Source organism: Grus americana, chromosome 9 (genome assembly GCF_028858705.1).
Source record: "Grus americana isolate bGruAme1 chromosome 9, bGruAme1.mat, whole genome shotgun sequence".
NCBI classification, from domain to species: domain Eukaryota; kingdom Metazoa; phylum Chordata; class Aves; order Gruiformes; family Gruidae; genus Grus; species Grus americana.
The window spans coordinates 9,641,293-9,660,899 of NC_072860.1; the positions used below are offsets into that span (position 1 = coordinate 9,641,293).

General features: G+C 45.5%; 2 protein-coding genes across 3 annotated transcripts in view; one reads left to right on the plus strand and one right to left on the minus strand.

Moving 5' to 3' along the window:
- Positions 1-12,413, plus strand: part of LOC129210175 (guanylate cyclase soluble subunit beta-2-like) — a 32,508-nt gene extending 20,095 nt beyond the window's left edge. The window contains exons 14-22 of the mRNA XM_054835831.1: positions 523-739; positions 2,438-2,758; positions 3,518-3,666; positions 5,875-6,021; positions 6,308-6,462; positions 7,974-8,188; positions 8,277-8,399; positions 9,165-10,637; positions 11,488-12,413. Of these exons, the coding sequence (XP_054691806.1) occupies positions 523-739; positions 2,438-2,758; positions 3,518-3,666; positions 5,875-6,021; positions 6,308-6,462; positions 7,974-8,188; positions 8,277-8,399; positions 9,165-9,316 (1,479 nt within the window). The 3' untranslated portion in view covers positions 9,317-10,637; positions 11,488-12,413. The remainder of the gene's footprint in view (positions 1-522; positions 740-2,437; positions 2,759-3,517; positions 3,667-5,874; positions 6,022-6,307; positions 6,463-7,973; positions 8,189-8,276; positions 8,400-9,164; positions 10,638-11,487) is intronic.
- Positions 12,414-13,978: 1,565 nt separating this feature from the next.
- CCDC195 (coiled-coil domain containing 195) lies at positions 13,979-19,607 on the minus strand. Of its 2 annotated transcripts, XM_054835915.1 has the most exons (3): positions 18,905-19,169; positions 17,248-17,509; positions 13,979-14,341 (listed from the first exon to the last, which is right to left on the minus strand). In XM_054835915.1, the coding sequence occupies exons 1-3, from the start codon at positions 19,167-19,169 to the stop codon at positions 14,209-14,211; spliced, it is 660 nt and encodes a 219-aa protein (XP_054691890.1). In that variant the 3' UTR covers positions 13,979-14,208. The 2 variants fall into 2 exon arrangements, 1 of the variants encoding a protein (XP_054691890.1); XR_008578349.1 differs by lacking the exons at positions 13,979-14,341; positions 18,905-19,169 and adding an exon at positions 19,473-19,607 and having other exon boundaries at positions 17,384-17,509.

Here is a 19,607-nt window from a genome sequence, read left to right on the forward strand (position 1 = left end):
GCAGTGAAGGCACGGTGGACATTTCTGCAGGAGTAAAGAGTTCATGTATGGTCATTAGGCTGAAGGGAATAACTAAACCTTTACATAGCAGTGGTTAAAAGAAGGTAACCCATGGCATCCGTTAGAACATTAATATTTGCCAAGACGTTTTATGCCATAGTTAGTTTCTTTCTGGAATGCAGGACATGCTCTGGTACCTAATTTTCTCTTGCAGATACCTGTAAGGCTATTTGTTAGGTCTACACACATGCAAGCAAGGACAATAGCAGATAGTTTTGTTTTGTTTTTGACAATCGATAGGGACGAGCATTTGGATAATAACATCCCTTTCCGGGGGGTTGTCTTGCTATGAAGGACACTCATTCGGAGCTTTGCGGTAATACGCAAACTTTGCTCAGCAATAAGGCACGCAGTATAGCAAGGCTACGTGTGTGCACATGTATAAACAGTGATCAGTTATAGCTTGGCCTGAACCCAAACAGGATATGAATTATAACACATTGTCCATATTTTCTTTTTAAGCTCAGAGTGAAGCAAGCTGGGGTGAGCATTCAAAAGATTGTACCAGGCCTTCAGACCATGGGCATCTGCTTGGATCACTATTTCAGTATCGTTCACCCAGAAGTACCCTTCACCATCTCTAGCATTCAGAAATTCATCAACAGCCAATTTGTTTTCCAGACTAGAAGAGAGATGATGCCAGAGTCATGGAAACAACGGCCAATGCTTGAGCTGAGAGGTACTTCACCGTTTTCAATAGCATAAGTGTTCATACTAAATCAGGAATTATGCTGGAGTTGAACTAAAGCCTTTCTGTGGACTTCTGGCTTCTTTGCACTGCTGAGAATTTTCTTTGCCAAAGAAATTACTACTTTGTACATGGAACAACACTTTAAACCCAGTCACCCAGCATAGGCAATGCCAGTTCACAGATGCAGGATTGCGTCTCTGGCACGTGCAGACAGTAAGGGAACGCGGGGCGAGCGTTCCCGCAATCACACCCCGCAGGCATCGCTCCTGCCAGCGCCCAGTTCCCGGGCAAGAGGTGGGAAGGGGCAGGGGACGAGGGAAGTGCTTAGAGACAAAGTCCTGATAACATTGCTACAGCTGGAGGAAAGAAATGGCTTCCCCCGTGCCTCCGTGCGTTTTGATTCCTAAAATGTGAATATATGATTCATTCTTAATTTATGCCTTTGAGGGAAGTTACTTGCTACTGGCTGGGTTTCAAATGTGGATAAAAATAGATTACTTAGCTGTGCTTTTATTTTCTGTAGTTGCATTTTCAGGTTCTGATTTCTGTCTTTGCCCCCCTCAATGTTACATAAGAGTTTACCAGTTAAAATTATTTTAGCAAAAAAGATATTTTATTTGCTTTATTTTTACTGAGAAGAATGAATATGGAATGATTCTCTGCTTCGTGTAATTAACTGTAATGACATTTAGTTTAAGTGTTCTATGACCTCAATTTTGCTTCTCTGAACTACGTAATATGACCTCATTTTCCCTTCTCTCCTTTCACCTTTACATAATGAGTGTCAAATCCGGTATTCCTGAGATTCAGAAAAAATTAAGAGCTTAGGGAGACCTTGAAAAAGTGGTTACCAAAACAAGGAACTTTAACTAGTCACAAGTACAATTTTACTTCCTCTTATGCTGTCAGGGTTAATTCGCATGGTATCTCTGATGTCCCAGTCCTGTTAGTTTTCAAGCTGTTTATCCAGTTGCCCTGGGGATGGGGTGAGAGAGAAAGAAAGAGATAGGACTACCAAGATTGCTGTTTAGAAACCAAGGATACTTATGAAGCAAATAAAGAATACTAATAATAAAACCCAGAAAAAACCCAAACCCATAACCAAATCTCTCAAAGAAAACAAAAACTCAACCCCCCCACCAAAAATCCCTTCTACTTTTCAGGCATTTCTGTATCTGCTTATTTAGACGATCGTAGTGACTGAAAGCTCCAGCTTCCAGGAGGGAAGGCTCCCTTCGCTTTACTGGGGCCACGTACTACCCACTGTGAAATTAAACGGTAAATGTTTCTGTTAATCGTTGCGAGCCTCAGTTCCCCTGTGCACGATGCTGACCGACTGCCTTCAGGAACAGCCCAAGAACTAGCAGCAGAGGAGAGGAGAGGCGTTGTGAGCGTTGGGGTTCCTCGTGAAGAGGAGGGACCTAGAGCACGGCTGGGCTCTGCCTAGCAGTTGCAATGAGCGACTGACTGCTTTCTGGGTCCTGGATTTTTTTTATTTGCCTAGCGTACCTCCTGCAAACAGGTCCACCTCTAATTCCAGGAGACAGAGTAATTCCTGTGGTGACCCAGACCCTACAAAAAGCCACTGTCTTTAGAGCTCATCCCCTAAAATTAACACCGGTGATAATGAGCATCATGTCAAAGTCCAAGCTGCTGAAAGCTCTTACCGACGCTTGTTTCAAACAGGCCAGATGATCTGGATGGAGTCCCTGCAGTGCATGCTCTATCTCTGCTCACCTCTGCTTCGCACTTTGCATGAACTGGAAGAGCGACAGATGCATATTGCAGACATTGCGCCTCACGACGTGACCAGGGATTTGATTCTTCTCAATCAGCAGCGACTGGCAGAGATGGAGCTCTCTAACCAGCTGGAGAGGAAGAAGGAAGAATTGCGGATACTGTCGAAGCACCTGGAGGAAGAGAAGAAAAAGACTGAAGCTCTGCTCTACGCCATGCTTCCTCAGCACGTGGCCAACCAGCTGAAAGAGGGGAAGCGAGTTGAGGCAGGTGAATGACCAGGATGTATTCGTGATGCATTATTTGTGCACCAAGTGATGGTGATAGAGAGACGGGGGTGCTGGCACAGCCCCATTGCCACTATTGTGGAGTACATTCTCTACTTGGTGACATTCATGGGTAAGAGGAGGACCACAGACCCTTAATCTCACTGATAATAAAGATTAGACTATTCTTTCAAACAAAGCTTTGGGAGTTATTTGCCAAATAACTTTCACAAGGTGAAAGATTGTAGCAGCTGCCCATTCAGGGAACAAAATTCAGTGTTTCAGCAGTAAACCGAGACTTTGTTTTTAACGTGGTTATACAGGGAAATAAGGGCTCAGAAACAAAAGGAATGAAGAAATTGGTCTTTCCTAGAAAATTCTCTTAGTTCCTCTATGCTATCTGTAAACCTAGAATCATCATGATGCCCATTGTTATTAAAGATAGCAAGTAAGAATACGCTTGAATTCCCTTTAGTAAGCACATACATGAAGTTAGGGGCAAAGAGCTAAGGATATCCTGAATAAGGATGGATAAAGGGATGTATTCGGATGTCTGGATTGTTTGAGACGTGCGATGATTCTTGTGTTTGGTATACTCTTATATTGACATCTCTCATTTCAGCACCTGTATATGAGTATTACAACTGATAGATCTTATACCCTGAAAGAATGACAAGAAAGTAATCTTTGCAGCCAGGTCGCAAGCAGATGTCGTGCTTGTCCAGCCATTACAAGTGCTTACTACTGGTCTTTCTGCTCACAGGAGAGTTCAAGGAGTGCACTATATTGTTCAGCGATGTTGTGACCTTTACCAACATTTGTGCCCAGTGTGAGCCTATTCAGATAGTTCTCATGTTAAATTCAATGTACCTGCGATTTGACAGACTGACCACGGTGCATGATGTGTACAAGGTACGTACTGATCGATACAGGCTGTAGAAATAGTCTGGAAAAAGATTTTGTTGTTGTTGTTTTGGTTTTTTTGTTTTTAAATGCACTTAAATCCTCTCCCCCCCAGCATGATTTTTGATAAGCCATAACAAATTGCATATTTGTAGTGGCCACACAGAGAAACTAAAAACCAGGCAGAGGTGTGATTAAATACGTTTAAAATCTTCAGACAGGAATGTAACGTCTATCATGGGCTAGAGTCCCCTTCCACAACGCTAACACCAGAATGGCGGTTCTTTCACACATCTCTCTCTCTCAAACGCCTACCCAACATGACAGGATATCCCGTTTAGGGACCAATTTGAATAATTTTCCTAGTTCTTTTATTCCGACCAGTTGTAAATATGTCATTATGTCATTAAGCATCTCCTTTGGTGACATGAAATAACATTACAAACACCACCCAGATAATACCTAGACTTTTGCTTCATGGAGATCTGAGGCAACGGTATAGATCTCCTGCTGACCCCAAAGAGCGTTGATGAGATCTCGACTTGTCTCCAAACCGTGCTGGAAGGATCAGAGCCCTGGCTGACATATAATAATAGCGTTATTAACGTCTCCAGAGCTACCCAGATTTGATGAGCTGAAGAGCAAGTCCTAAGTTTCTGTCTGTCCCCAGCACATGAAATATTGAGGAAGGCAGAAATAGTAAAGGGTGAAATCCAAGTCTCATTCATTCCTTGCTCAGGCAAGGCACGCAGTTCCTCCCACAATAAATCGTACTGGGAAATCTGAAGCATTTCTGCCTTGGCAGGGAAACTATATTCAATAATTGAAGCATCCAGAATAAGGCCCACAGGTTTTAGGATAAATTAGCATCATATTCTATCTTAATCATCTATCACGAGTAAATTATCTGTCACAATAATAATTTTCTTTTTGATGCCTGTATATAACTCCTATTAATATTGAAGGAGGTTACTAGGGTACAGAGAGGGAGGACGAGATTACTATTTCAGGGAATTGAGAAGAAATGTAATATTGAAATTGATCAAAGAAACTTGGCTCAAGCTTATAAGCATCTGAAGTTATGAATAAATCTTGTTAAATTAAATCTCCTACCACGGCTGAAAAATAATTAGGATATCTATTTGCATTAGCAGCTTTTTACAGTTGTTTTTAATTTGTTACAGAAAATTACTGGCATTACGATGGAGCTGGCTATCTGACAGAAGGCATGTACAGGAACACATTTTTCGAGACTAATGTGCTGAACAGTTTTAAGTCATTGTGTTAATGAACAAACCCAGAGATGAAATTATGTTCCCACTCTCCTATTGGTGTTCATTTTTAAGAAATCAAATTAATCTAATTTAAACTGATCTCTTATTTACTGATGGTAAATGTAACAGTGAAGTCTCACAAGAGCAGTTCAGAAAATTTCCTTACCGTGTTACAGCAGATTCTCTGTTTCAAACAGCCCTCTTCTATTCCCAGCGAAATCTCTGGTACAGGGACAAACCCCAAAGTATTTCTCAGGTGCCTGATCAAGCAATTCAGGGAGACTGGGTGCCTGAAGGAGGACGAACCCTTCAGCATTTGCCTCACAGGCTGCAGCATGTTGTGGGAAAACAGCTGGTCGTAAGGAAGGACGCTCCCGAACTGCTTAGTTCACACTTTGCGTTCTCTGACATCCTGGAGATTGGAGGCTTCTTAATTTTGTGTGAATCCCTTAATAATAACCACCAGTGAATGGACACCTTTCCTTTATTGTGACTTAAAAAACATAAATCTCTTTCAAAAGAAAGAAATAAGCTTTGAGCACCAGTTGTGAATTAGAGCTAATAGCTAGCGTTCAGCTATCGGCTAACCTCCCGGTTCCGGAGCCTGTGCCTGGCGACAGCTCTCTGCACACAGCTCTGCCCTGGCTAAGAGGAAGGCAAAAGAGTCTGGCACTTTCACAGCATCCCCTGCCCCTTAGGGTCTCTCTCACTCATTTCTAAAATGGACCAAGTAAGCAGGGACAGAATGCGTTGAAATTTTTAATGTGAAGTCAAGGAAAGGATCCCCGTCTCAAGGAAACTCACAAGTGCTAGAGCTTTTTAGTGACTGGAAACAGCTTTTAGAAGAGAGGGGGAGTTGGCGCAGGTAAGAGCCCCAAACAGCAAAGCACTAACCTCAGCCAGATACATGGCACGCTCATATGTTTGTCCTTCTCAATTAAAGGTGGAGACGATCGGAGATGCCTATATGGTAGTAGGCGGGGTCCCCGTGCCTGTACCCACTCATGCCGAGCGAGTTGCTAACTTTGCCTTGGGGATGATAATCGCAGCCAAAGGAGTACAGAACCCAGTTTCTGGAAATCCTATCCAAGTAAGTTGTTAACGCAAAGATGCGTGTGTGCCTGTCTGCTTCTTGGGTTGGGCTTCTGGTCAATGTGTTGCAGTAGGACATCAAAGAGATTCCTCTGACTCCTCTGTGACTTTGGGCAAAGCCCACATTGGTACATTTTTCACAAAGAGCCTCTCCCTGTGGATATTTGATATTTTACTGGTGTCCAGTGTTGCGTTAGGATGAACTTTTAGGTGGCTGGTTAGCACTAAGAAAGATGTTAAATAACAAGTGACGTTTTTGGGGGGTATTTTATGTCTTTGTAAAGATTAGAGTTGGGATCCATACAGGTCCTGTCTTGGCTGGAGTTGTTGGAGAAAAGATGCCTCGTTATTGCTTGTTTGGAGACACGGTGAATATAGCTTCCCGGATGGAGAGTCATGGTGTCCCGAGTAAAATACATCTCAGCTCCAGTGCCTATCAGTGAGTATCTGTGATGGAAACTTTGCCTGTTAAAAGCTGTGCTAAAAAACACTGCCTGGACAGCTGCAGCTTTCAGCATAGAAGATGCTGTCTTTAGTCACCGATTTATGCAGCTTCTTAGAAAGAAAAAAATCACTGCTTGCAAAGAGTGTTATTTGTTCCGATCATTTCAAATACATTTGTATATGGAGACAGAGGTTTGAGAGTCTTGATCCTAAAGAGTAAAATATGGGAAAAAATAATTGTGATAGCTTATTTGGAAGTACCGGTAGAGTCATGTCGATGCTAGAAAAATGGTCAGAACATTTAATTTTACATCCTGCGTAAGAAAAGCTTTAAAATCTCTCTGATTGAGCATAATAATTTGTGGTGAAACAGATTTTTTTGTGCATACGAAGGATTAACTGAATGAACTACTGTCCTATTCATGCAGTAAGTAATTTACTTTCCTAAAACTCGTGTCACTAAAAATTAAATACTATATTTTCAAGAATTTTATGTATACATAAAATATTTATGCAAGAGGTGGAAGTGAAGACAAGCTACAATGGAGGAGTACAAAAACATTGTCTGGGCACATAGGAATGATATTAGGAAAGCAAGAGCTCAACTAGCGTTGAAATGGGTGAGGAAGGTTCAAAGGCAGCAAGAGGAGGTTCTGCTACGTCAGCAGAAAAATATAAATGGGAACGTGGACCTGCCGTGGCAGGTGATGTAGTGAGTGTGCCCCGAGTAAAGGCTGAGTTACTCAAGGCCTCTCTTGCCTCAGTCCTCACTGACGAGGTCTTCAAGGTCCCTGCACCTAGAGTCAGGGTTCAAGGAGCAGGTGAAGTACCAGTGTTGTAAGAGGATCAGCTCAGGGGTCTTTTGAGAAATCTCAATCTATAGATGTGTATGGGAGCAGACGGGATGCCTCCAAAAGTAGTGAGAGAGCTGGGTGATGGCGTTACGGCGCTGCTGACTGTCATCTTTGGAAGGTAATGAAGATCAGCGCTGTAGCAACTGAAGAAAGCCAGATGTTACACTTATATTGAAAAATGGCAAGGAGGACAGGCTGGGGAACTATAGGCTGGTCCGCCTCATGTCAGTCCCAGTGAAAATCAAGTCGTCTTGGAAACCATTTTTGGGAATAGTCTGTCTGGATTTACCAGGAGTAAACCATGCTTGACGAACCTGATTGCCTTCTCTGATGAAATGACTGGAGATCTGTCTGATATTGGCTGCTTCAGTTCTCAATTTCTATTTACTCGTCAATAAGAACCCTCCACCATAGTGAAGTATTTGACTATGTGATCCATTGATTTTTGATCAGGCTGTACGTGTAAAGCTATAAAAGTGCAGCAGGCTTGAATGAACAGTTGAAACAAACCCTCGGTTGTTCACGGATCAATACTGTTTTTCCTGGACTCTTGTGATTTGATTAGTTAGATTACAATAGCTCTTCTAAAACATCAGTGTCCGTTTTGTTTATCTTGAATTTTCATGTGTCGTTTTGCTTCTGATATTTTTAGATGCCTGAAATACAAGAATTTTGAGATGAGTGAAAGAGGAGAAATAGAAGTAAAAGGCAAAGGGAAAATGCACACATATTTCCTCATTAGAAATAAAACTGCAACTGAGAATGAGATTATGGGAAGGCCAATGAAAGACTTAGATTCTGGCCGTGAATCTGTTCAGTCCTTTCAAGAAGGCAGGGCTGAAACAACACGAAGTTGTCATCAGTCAGGTAGAGTCGACTCGACATATCTTTCCCTCCTTGAGCAAATGAACGTTAATACAACTCAATTAAATATCCTTTTCTGTTCTCCTTTCAGCTACTCAGACTCAGCCAGAGAAGGACCAGACCCCAGCCATTGCAATGAAGTACACTGATGGCCCCGTGGATGCACAAAACAGCCTCAGGAGAAGAAATCAAGCGAAAATTGCAGATTTAACAGGTAGTTATTTAGTTACCATCTAGCAAAGACAACAGAATTAGGAATTAACTGAGGCTTAATCTTGCAGTTTCGTTATGTTCCTCTTCTGAATAACCATTGTTTTACTCAAGCCAGAAATTCATGCCAACATAACCACGTTGGTAAAACTAACCATTCTGCACACTGTTTAGGGCCAAACAGATTGACCTTCAGAGCAATCCCAGGTGTTAATTGTGCGCTAGGGAGAAGGAAGCTGACATAGCTGTCAAACCCCAGAGTCCTTCTGGCAGCGTGAACAGAGCGAATCGTTAGCTCGTCACGTGGACGGGCCCAATTGTTCACATACGCATCTTCTCCTAGAAAAGCCGCCGTTACTTGTAGTTATGGGGAAGCCCTTATCAAGTGCAGCCCGAGAGAGACCTCACTGCGTAGCCGTGCAGCCTGGCAGTCCTCAAGGCGCTCTCCTGCAGGAGTCAGGAGGATTTATAGCTATGCCCATGTCCTGCGACCAAAGTTCATTCTCCTTTGAAGTAACCAATACCGAAAGAGAGATAACGGATTTGATGCCGTAACAGTCTAATCTAATGCAGCAAGTCTTGTAATTCTATTTACGTGTTTTGGGGATTTTATACAGACTAAATGTGTTGTCACTGATTACCAGACAATATTTAACTCCCTTCCCTCCCACCTGCTTAGACGTGGTAGTTAATCTAGTATATGATGTGCTGGCAAACAGAAACCTCTATGGTCGTTAAAAACTCACGCTGAAGGAGTGTTTCCTTTCAGGCAAAACTTACGATTCCAGAAGCGATGGGAGTCTCCATGGCAACCAGCATGCAGATGATGGTCCTTGTCCTCTAAACCAGGGAAGGGTCAAACCTGCTACTGAAGAGCCACAGATTAGAAATGTTCGCTCTAATTTCTGCACTTTACTCTAAGTTTCTTACTTTTTACATTAAGCAGCACTTTTGTTATGATTTAGTTCATTTTGCTGTTGTGGGACTGATTTTGTATATCAAATATCACATGATTTTGTAAAAAAAAAAAAAGAAAAAAGACATTTCATCACAGTTTTCAGCAAAAATAAAACAATGGAGGATTTTATTTTTTTTAATCAATCTACATGTGCCATATAATATTCCCACTGGAGAAGGAAACCACCGCGAGATGCTTTGAAGACATATTTTTCATTGCCATTGTCATGTCTTTGAATATCTCTATGTAAAAATCACTTTTTGGTATCTCATGCAGCAATTGAGAAAGAGGTGACTCATCCAGCTAGAAATATTCCTACTCAGACGAGCACTTGCCATAAAAGAGACGTTCCCTGAAGTGACCATCTGTCTTAACTTCAGCACAGCCAACAACTTCCCCGTGTAGAGTTTGAGCTACTTTTTCACTGCGGTGACAGTTTAATCTCTTAACAGGTCTTTTGTTGGGTAAAGGCATCATGCAGTAGAAGCGCGGAACAGATCTGATACAACCTGTATTTTTCCATCCTGAAGAGAAAATATTGTGTACTTTATAGCACCCCAAAGTCAAAAACCCCAGACATCTACGACCTTTGCAGCAGCTGTCCGTGCTGTGCTTCGATGATCATAGAGCAACATGCACGTAGCGGAGTTACGTAGCAGCGAATTCATCACAACGCTGAAGGACCGTTCAAGGCCTATGAATTATTGGAGCCCTTCACACGAGTTGCAAGTTTATTTCTCATTTTCTCACCCCAGCTAAACAAAAATACAGTTTCAGGAGTACAGAGGGAGCCTGTCAGTGCTGGAATTAACGTTGTTAATGTCATTGAAAATAACAGCGTTAAAGATCAACATCGCTTACCCGGTGTCAGAGGCTCCTCAGCTGAATTACTGCCATGCTGATACAGTCTTAGATTACGCCTGATCAGAAATGGCGGAGAAAAATTGAAGTGCAGCTGTCAGGAATTTACCATGTAGGAGCGAAAATACAGTGGATATAAAGGCTGCGGACAATTTGGCACGTCATGAATTGTGTTCTCTCTCCTATAAATGCAGGCTGGAGTAGGTGGAATGTGCTTGTACCGGGCGCCTTTGTCAGGAGGTGCGCCCTGCACCCCAGTTTATTACCTTTGGGCGTGGATTCGTTGCCTAAGGATGCAAGCATGAGACCCGTTTGAGCAACAGCGCAAACTGGAGGAGATGGTAATGTTTCTCCTCTGTTACAGTCTGGAGCATCACATTTCCACCTCTGTGGCAAGAGTCAGGCTCTTTAAACACCAGAGGGGTAAGACTGATGAAAGACATCCCCCCCCCCATAGTATGACAAGATGAAATTTCACCTGGTCAGGTTTCCTTTTTAAATCTCCGAGACAGCAGCTCCCTTGCCTGGGTGCTCTGCAGCACTCTCTCCGTTAGGAAGTAGTGCAGATAGCAGAGGAGGACGCGTAGAGCAAAACTGTCGGTGCCGTTGTGTTTCAGAGGGCTGGCTAGTGTGGTCCCACGCACCGAATACCTGTTACCTGCTGGAGCACCTATAAGCACATCCTCTGACTCAGGTCCTTCCAGAAGAGACCCATCTGAGACCACGCTACCAAGTACTGTGAGGCGGTTTGAGCAGGCAGTTCCCTCAGGAGGGTACTCCTGACTGACCAAAATGCTGGTGTAGACGCACCCTTTAACATTAGCACTTTGCACGGTACAGCTGAGCAGCACCATTCTGGGAGAGTGCGGGTTTATGAAGGGCAGGATTGATTTAGTTACAAGGATTTTGCTACCTAGGCACTGTTCATTATTTTGGTGAGGGCGAGATCTACTGCGGGTTGAAGATGCATCTAAGGATTGTTATTAAGTTGGGTATCAAGATTTGAAACATTGGACTGTGTGCTACCCTCAGACACACAATGTCTAAATTTCACCTTCATCCTTAGAAACGCCTCCCCACCGGTCTGGTGCTCGTGGCTTCGCACTTCTGTATTGTCACCGTAGCTTTAAAAAGGCTTTCCTAAAGAAAGACAATATCCAATTCCTCTCTCACTTGCAATGATGTAAATATGAAGTAACAGCTAAATTGGCGCTATCGCACTGATTTAAGTCGAGAATCAACTCCGACAAGACTTTTTTTGTCTCCAACCTAGAGATGCAATTCACTACTCTTGACCGGTCGTGCTGACGGAACGGAGAACACCTTGTTTAACAAATGGCAGCGGTGGACTCTGTCTTTACCGGCATTTGCTGTGGAGATATAAAGCCACGTAGCCCCACACGCAAGCGCGACACAGGAGCGTACATCTCTCCGAGGCCAGTGCTAATGCAGAAGGGAACTGCTCGCCGTCTCAGCTGCTCTCGCAGTCCCGTACCTGCACGGCTGAATGCCGCTGACCACCTCTCCGAAAGGAAGAATTTCCAGTCGGAAATTGTCCAACAAGCCTGGCCATCAGTGAATAGGGTTCAGTATATATTCCAGGGTTTAATATAGATATATTCCAGAGTGGTTTTCGGTAGGAGCCCAGAGCTCCTCTGAACTTGTATGGATCCTCTTGGGAAGAAGAAAGAAAAGGACCGCGGCTTAATAGCTGTCTGCATCTCTCTCTCCAAAGTTTAACGCTCGCTTTGCTTATACCAGCCCTTATACCAGCCCTTTTTGCACTGAACAGTCCATGAATGTTTAATATTGGAATGTTTTAATTGCCAGTAAGTGCTCCATGGTAAGTTACTTCATGCTGTACTGTGGTAAAACTGATGTGCTCAGTGGTTTCTCTGTGGCCTCTGCTACAATCTGGTTCTCTGCTACAATCTGGTGATGCAACGCTAGGTCAACTCTGCACAACTGCTTTTAAAAATTAATGTGCCTGTGCATCATCACGTGTTCTTAAATCTGTGGCCACTGCTAAAGACTGCAAAAATATCATTCAGAAATAAATCTTTCCATTAATATACTGACTGCCATTTGTCAATGACTACTTTGACTCCTTTCCCTCTTCTCCCTTCCAACTTTTCTGTTCTTTTTCCCTCTAAGTATACAAATGTTTAAGACCATTATACCTCTAATAAATGTCCAGTGAGTTTAATTTCTTGACCGTACACAAAGCTCTGTGTATTTCTGTGACATCAGAATCAGCATCCACTACAACCGACGTTGTCATACGCTTACTAATACGCAGTCTTAGTGTCAGTGACCTATCTACATTGAATTGCCACAAAAAGGGTGGGAGAAGAGAATTCCCACTGTTGCTTCACAGAAGCTGAGGCTTAGAAAACTTAGAAGTTGAGACTTTTGAAAGCTGTCTAAAGCATATGGATTCCCAAATCCCATTAAATCTGGAGTTCAAACATAAATAATTGTCAAAAGCTTGGGTACCTTAAAGGTCAGGGGCCAGATCTTCAAAGATGTTTGTCGTTACTTTGCTAATCAACTGGATTTAGGTACTTAACTGCACACATATGCAGTGTCTAGTTTCTGACAATGAAGCTTTCTTTAAAACATTTAAAAAGTAATTCCCTGTAAGTGCCTTCTAAAATGAGCTGTTCAGTAAACTTGGCAGACTGTAACGTCATTTGCTGGAAGTCATCGATTCATTACTTCTGACGTTACAATGCAATTCTGAATGGACCAAGCTGAACATAAAAATCCACAAATAAAATAGCAGTGAAATTGGAATTATTACTTCATTAGTGAGAATATATTAAAAAATGTACTTGAATATACAAATATACAAAACGTGGTGCATTTCAAACTGAAAAACAGAGCACAGATTTTTATACAACATCATGGAAAATCCAGAAGGGATTTTTTTTTTTCCACCAGGTCTCTGCTTTCTCTTTTGAAAGCTCAAGAGTTTAAGTGTAGACAATGAGAAGAAAGTCTTCCTTACAGTTATCGGCACAAACATCTACTGCTGCTGTATCCTCTGTACAATACTCAATCATCAGTGCTGCCTATACATAAAGGAAGAGCAGCGTGCAGTATTTTGGTTCCATAAATACTTGTAATCAAAATAAACAGGTGGGACACTATCTTTACTCATATGACTAGAACTAACAAGCACTCCTCATTTTTAACGAGCTGTAATTCTCTCTCACATTTATTTTGCCGCTGTTTACTGAATTTCTGCTAATGATTTTTGATCCAAGCTGTTCTGAGAAGCCATTCCCGAGAAATTCTGATATTCACAATTCTTCCTATTTTGACGTGGTGTACAGCCTTTAGTCGCCGGCCGGATGAACACACCAAGTCAGACACAGATTTGTGGTCACGTTTTCATACTGTTTAGTACTTACTCTCCCCTGTGCTCCCTTAGAGGTGACCCCCCAAATGGACGAACGGTCATTGCCAAGCTTTGCAGAAATTCAGAGTAACGTCGACGGACTCTGTGATGCCTTCTTAACTTATTAGTGTTAGTACTGTGAAGTTTTAAAGATTTACATACAGAGAAAGCCTCACGGGCTCTTTAATAGCTCTTATTTTGTCATTTGCATCAAATACTTCCTGGCAAGGGAATCGGCAAACACAAGCGGTGACGTGGTTTCTGCTTTGTGCGACAAACATCAAAACCAGCTTCAGCACCCTGTTTACAGCAGTCCTAAGGTAAGGGATCCTCGAGACGCGTTGCGCAGCAGCTGCTCTGCGGAGGCACCTTCGCTATCGCGTGGCTCCATCACGGTGCGTGGGCTTCCAGCCGGCCGTGTCGTGGCTTCCATTTCCATGCTAAACATCGGGCCAGTGACCCAAAACACAGGCCGGGTGACTCTCCGCAGGCATCCTGCCAAAGCGTTTTGCAGGAAGGGAACCTGACACACAGCTATCATTTAAGGCCAATTTATCTCGAGAATCAATGGGCCTTTAAAAATTCACCAGCTCACATATCCTTTTCGGCGATGGTGGTTAACTGTTTTGTGCTCTGATTTTGTGGGCTTTTGAGGGAATCTTGCTTTTCAGCATATGATGACATATCCATTGGTAAGAGGAAGCTAACGGCCTTTACTTTACCCCTGGAGAAAAATGAGAAAGCTTTATGAGGATTACAAATGTATAAAGCATGCAAAGACAGTTAAAAAAAAAAAAAAAAAAAAAGAGACATCCCAGCAAGCAAAAGGTACATGTTTTCAGCTCTTGCGTGCTGCACGGAGGCAGGATTTGATGCCCGCTGGGACGGGGTTCACACTGTCTTCCCAAGGGACCAAGCACAGTGTGTCTGCCTGTCTGTCCGTCTGCTGGAAGCACCCGCCTTTTCCCATTGAGCCTCGCATCTCTCTGTCGGTGCCCGATGCGTGCGTACGTACGTATGCACAAAGCGACTCACGTACAGAGCCCTTAGGGTGCGCGTGCACCCACACGGACCCGGGGGTCCCGCGGTGGCTTTATGTTTCCGTGCATCAGTGCCCAGCTGCTGCTGGCGGGTGTGAGAGCAGTGGTTTCAAAGCGGTGAGCGTGCGCCTGGTAAATGACACCGGCTGTGAAAGCAGAGGGAGAAACGTGCTCCTTCGTGCGTCCCAAAACTGGTTGGTTTGGCAAGTAAATGGCTCGGGTATTGCGGAGCTCTGGGGTTTGTTCTGGCTGTCCTCTGCAACTGCTGTCAGCTCCCTTGAGGAGCACGAGAAAAGAAAACCATGAAACTATGAACATGTTTATTGGTGGTTAACTGGGGGTGTCCTGCAGGGCAGAGGACCTCTGTGATATCCTTGCCCCTTCCCACCTGCCAGTTAGACCTGTCCCACCAGAAGGTGAAACCACCAAGCCTGAGCATCCCAATGGTGATATTGATACCAAATGGGCCTTGTACCTTTTGTAATTTTACTAAAATAGCCCAGAAAACAGGTCCCAGCCTCCCTTATCCTGCCTAATATATTCAAATATTTACCAGAAAAAAGCAGGAATCGCATGGTATAAATAATACTTTAGCATATATGAATGAAAACATAGACATGCGAATTAGCGAAGATTTGTTACCAGTGCTGTTTTATTACTTGGATGCAACTGCACTCTAGATAAATCCAACATGATACTTCTACAGAGTTTATTTTAAAGCAAAAGTATTCAGCATCACACAGAGGATCGTAGCTTTGGAGCAGTATGTGAGAAAACTACAATAAAGCACGAATAGGAAAACCTGATGTGGACCACCACGCTGGGAAGCAAAAGTCATCGCTATAAAAAATTAAGCTTAATTAGCTTGCTGAACTCATTGCCACAAATTATCCTAGTAGTTAAAATCTTACTAAGACTGCTGTCTGTGTTAGACCTTTGCGTTTCTATTGGAAACATCCACCATTATGACCAGAAAATATATTCGGCTTTTTTTTGGCCTGAGAAACACAAAGCTTCATCCTTCAGGATGTGACCAGTCCACTGCGGGGGTTAGGTAAACAGCTCTTTCCGGAGCCATTCCTCCTCCGAAAGCAGCCTACGCCAAGCGGACACGAGTCACGGAGCCGCACTCGCTGCTGTTCAGAGCCGACGAGGCAGCTCTAAAGATAGTGGCAAAATAATCGGCACCGTTCCTGGTGCTTTTAAACCTGTAGGCCCCAGGGCGTTAGTTGTAACGGATCTACGCGGCTATTTTGATTGCTTTGAAAGCTCTCTTCTCCCTTAGGAGAAGGCAGCAGCATTTGCCGCTCCTGCACGCTGACCCTGTGTTTCCTACCGCACACGCTTTCCACGTGAGCTGGCTTCGGGGCAAACCCCTCACCAGCGTTTACGCGCACGGAGAGGGTTAAGTTTCCCTGAGCCCAGCGGAGCAAGTGCTGAAATCCAGAGTTACAGGGTCAGGGTGCTTTTGAAAACGATACCAGTCCCCTGCCAGGGACTAAATTTAGGTGTTTAAATGCCGTAAAACATCTGACCCACCAACGCCCTTACAAGAAAACCTAGGTACCTGTGAAAACCCGCCCTCGTCGCCCCTCCAGCCTCTCAGCGAGGAGCCGGGCTCCTCCGCGGGTTTGGCGCGAGGGCTGCGCACCCACCTGCGCTGAGGACGCGTTGCTGCGTCGGGGTGGTACGGAACAAGAGCTGACAGGACGTGCTACGCGGACGGGCGCGTCTGCGCAGGCGACACAACCCGGTACGGCCGTGCAGCCCCGAGCAGAGGCCGCTGGGGTCCCACCCCGGGGCACGCGTGGGCAGGCAGAGCCACGGACTCCTCCCCGTGCAGAAGCACACGCTTTGACGCCGTTTGGACTCTTTTGCTTTTGAGCACGGCACGATCAGCGCTAAACCCAGCAGCCTGCATGGATTCCCAGGGCGTATGTACGAGCACCAGGAGGTGACCGGGGCTATCGTGTATCGCCGTCCCGTTACTGGTGCTTCTGCCTTTGATCGCTGCCCTGTGTTGGAAGCTGCTCATCAACGAGCAGACACACTCAGGGCTTGTCCAGCAGCCATTTCACTTCATTTAGAAGCTGTCCTGAGAATATTTTTCTCAAGGCTGAAAGCATTAACTTGTAACGCTTCAATTACAGGGGAAATATGATACAGCACATCTAAATCCATGAGCCGTATTAATCACACTTTCAAAAGCATAGTTCAGAGTTCCTTGATATCTTCATGCTTTTCCTTCAAAGTTTAAAAATCCCTTTCAAGCTTAGCTCGTCAGAACAACACATCAATCTGCAAAACTCTGCCTGGCTTTCATGGAGAGGTTTCAACCCCTTCCCTCTCCCCTCAGCCTCCCCTCTCTACGGTAAATTTAAACTGCTAACACTGGCAATCTTCACGCACTGCAGGGAGGAGCAGGACAATTCACCCAGAAGAGGTCTCCTGTCTGCTCAATGCCCATATACGTTCAAACAAAGATTTTGCTGATAACGATCTAAAACCCAAAGCAATGTCCGTGTATGTTACTAGGTGAAGCCTGCGACCAGCCCGGGCAGGTGATGCTGGGAAGGCAAACCGGACCTACCGGCACTTACTGACACGTTCCTGGAACAGCTTCATTTCGCTGGAATGACTGTAGGAGAGACAGCTGGCTGGCGTTTTTTCAGGCCCTTTCTCCTCTCCAGCGGTGAGCCGTGCTGCAGCAGGAGGGGCTGGTGGCTGGGCACTGCCCGGCGCGTCCTGCAGCCCGCTGCTCGGCGGCCGCTTGCCGGCTCGGTGAGACCTCGCGCTGGAAGGAGCGGGCGCTGGTGAAGCAGCAGAGTAGCGCCGCACGGTCATGGCGGTATCTGAGTAGCAGAGACAAAAGCAGAGCTAGGAACAATAATAATAATAATGAGAATTCAGATATCCTCAATGTATTTTTAATCGCTTGCTTTTGGCTCAGAAAAGTTTTGTACGCGGGGAAGCCGACAGGCAGAGGAGACCAAACAACCCCTTTGGATCCCACCCTGTCCCCTAGAAGGCAGCTGGAGAGGAAAAGCCACAAGGTTGGAAAGTGCTTTGCACATCTTTCACGCTCGCTGGAAGACCAGCCAGCTATTCCCACGCTGACGACATCCATAGCCACCAGCAGCCCCAGTTTAAGAGGCTCCAGTTAGCAACCTGGCCGCTGGGCTCGGCGGGCTCGGCAGCTGGCATTACTCAGTTGCAGCGCTCCTCTAGCTCCACGTAAATCCACTGGTACTGTTCAGCCTCTCATCTCGTTCATTTTCTTGTTCTGCCAAAACTCGTGAGGGCATTTCTCCGCGGCCAGACCTCCCCGGGAGGCTGGTTCAGAGCTGAGGCTGGGTCACCCTCCAGACCTGTGGAGCACGTGGACTGTAACAGCAGCTGCAGCTCATAACACGCACCGCACTAACACCAAGAAGTTACGTTAGTGAAGCAGTTTCCCAGCGGTCTGGATGTGACAGACACCAGACAAGGAGGCGACGGGCCCCATGCACGTACGATACCTCACAGCAGCCTGACCCTGCCAATAACCACATCCCATTCTGGATAACCACTTCTCACCAAACAACATTTTGTCCTAATTCCTGCTTCATTAAATCCTTCGGAAGTCCCAACCATACTTCCATAACTGAGGAATATTTCCATTTTCCTCCTCCGATAAAATTGAGAAGAGAGTGCGTTCCTATATATTGGCCCCTCTCTCCCTCAGCCAAAACTAACTGCATTATCTGCAAAAAGAAACTGCACACCTGGCGTGATGTATGCAACTCACCACTATTTGTTACTGTTTGTAGAGTTTTTCCTCATCTTTTACTAAGGCAAGAGAGGTTACGGCATGATTAGAACTGTTGGTCCTTTTCTGTCTGGAGCAAGCAGGGGACAGGCATGGCCAAGATAGTCCATGCCCATGAAAACTCAAAGCAGTAAGTCAAATTCTGCTTAAACAAAGACAATCTGAACTCTTTGAGTCGAACTCTTTGCTCGAGCAGCAGCAAAACACTCCACTAAGCTCAGCTTGGAGGATGCAGGTACCCCCCTAAAAAGATCACAGAGCGAGAGCCCCGGTTAAGGCGGGTTGGGATGTGGGCACTGAAGGAGGCCAGAGCACTTCCATCAGGTTAAGCAGACGGCCGGTGGCTCATCTCCCGTTCCCTGCGGACACGTAACAGCCGGGCTGGGAGATCCTGCACGAGCAGCACACGCTGCCACGGACAGCCCCGGCTCTTCGGTACCTGTCTGCTCCTTTGCTGCCGAAGCAGGACCGGCCACAACGCTTCCATGGCGGGATGCTGGAGAGCCGGCTGGTCCTTCCCCGCCACCGGCGAGGCTCCTCACGTCGCCGTTCCCACCTCCTCTTGCTGCCCCTCTCTCCAGTAGCACAGCTCTCTGCCCGCAGACCTGCAGCTCTCCTCTCAGGGCCCTGTTTTCCCTCTCCAGCTTGTTGATTTGGGACCGCATCTTGCGGATGACCTGGAGGAGGTGCGCGTTTCCCTCCATGATCCCACGCCGCGCAGCAAGGCTCCCCGCTCCCCCACCAAAGCACCTGCCCTGCGGAGAAGCTCCTAAGCGGCAGCAGGCGGACCCTGCCCTTAAAAGCCTTTGGACAGTAGGAGTCCCTCCCCGCACGCAGGGCTCGGGCCAGCTCCCACCACCGGTCGTCAAGTTACTGAGAGAGCGCCCATGATTTATTCATTCCGGGGCTCGTTTTTCAGAGCAGAGCTGGCCTTTTACACACTGTGCAAATCACTGTCGACACAATATCGCTGCACCATCGGAAAACCCTCCCGCCCCCCCGCTTACCTCGGGCTTTGGTGTTCTCCAGAAGGACCAAGGCAGACAGAGCCCGTTTCCTTTGGTCTGGCCGAAAAGGCCAGCGATCGCCTCCGTGGCACAGAGGGAGCGGTCGCCCTTTGCTGGGCAGCAGTCCGTCTCTCC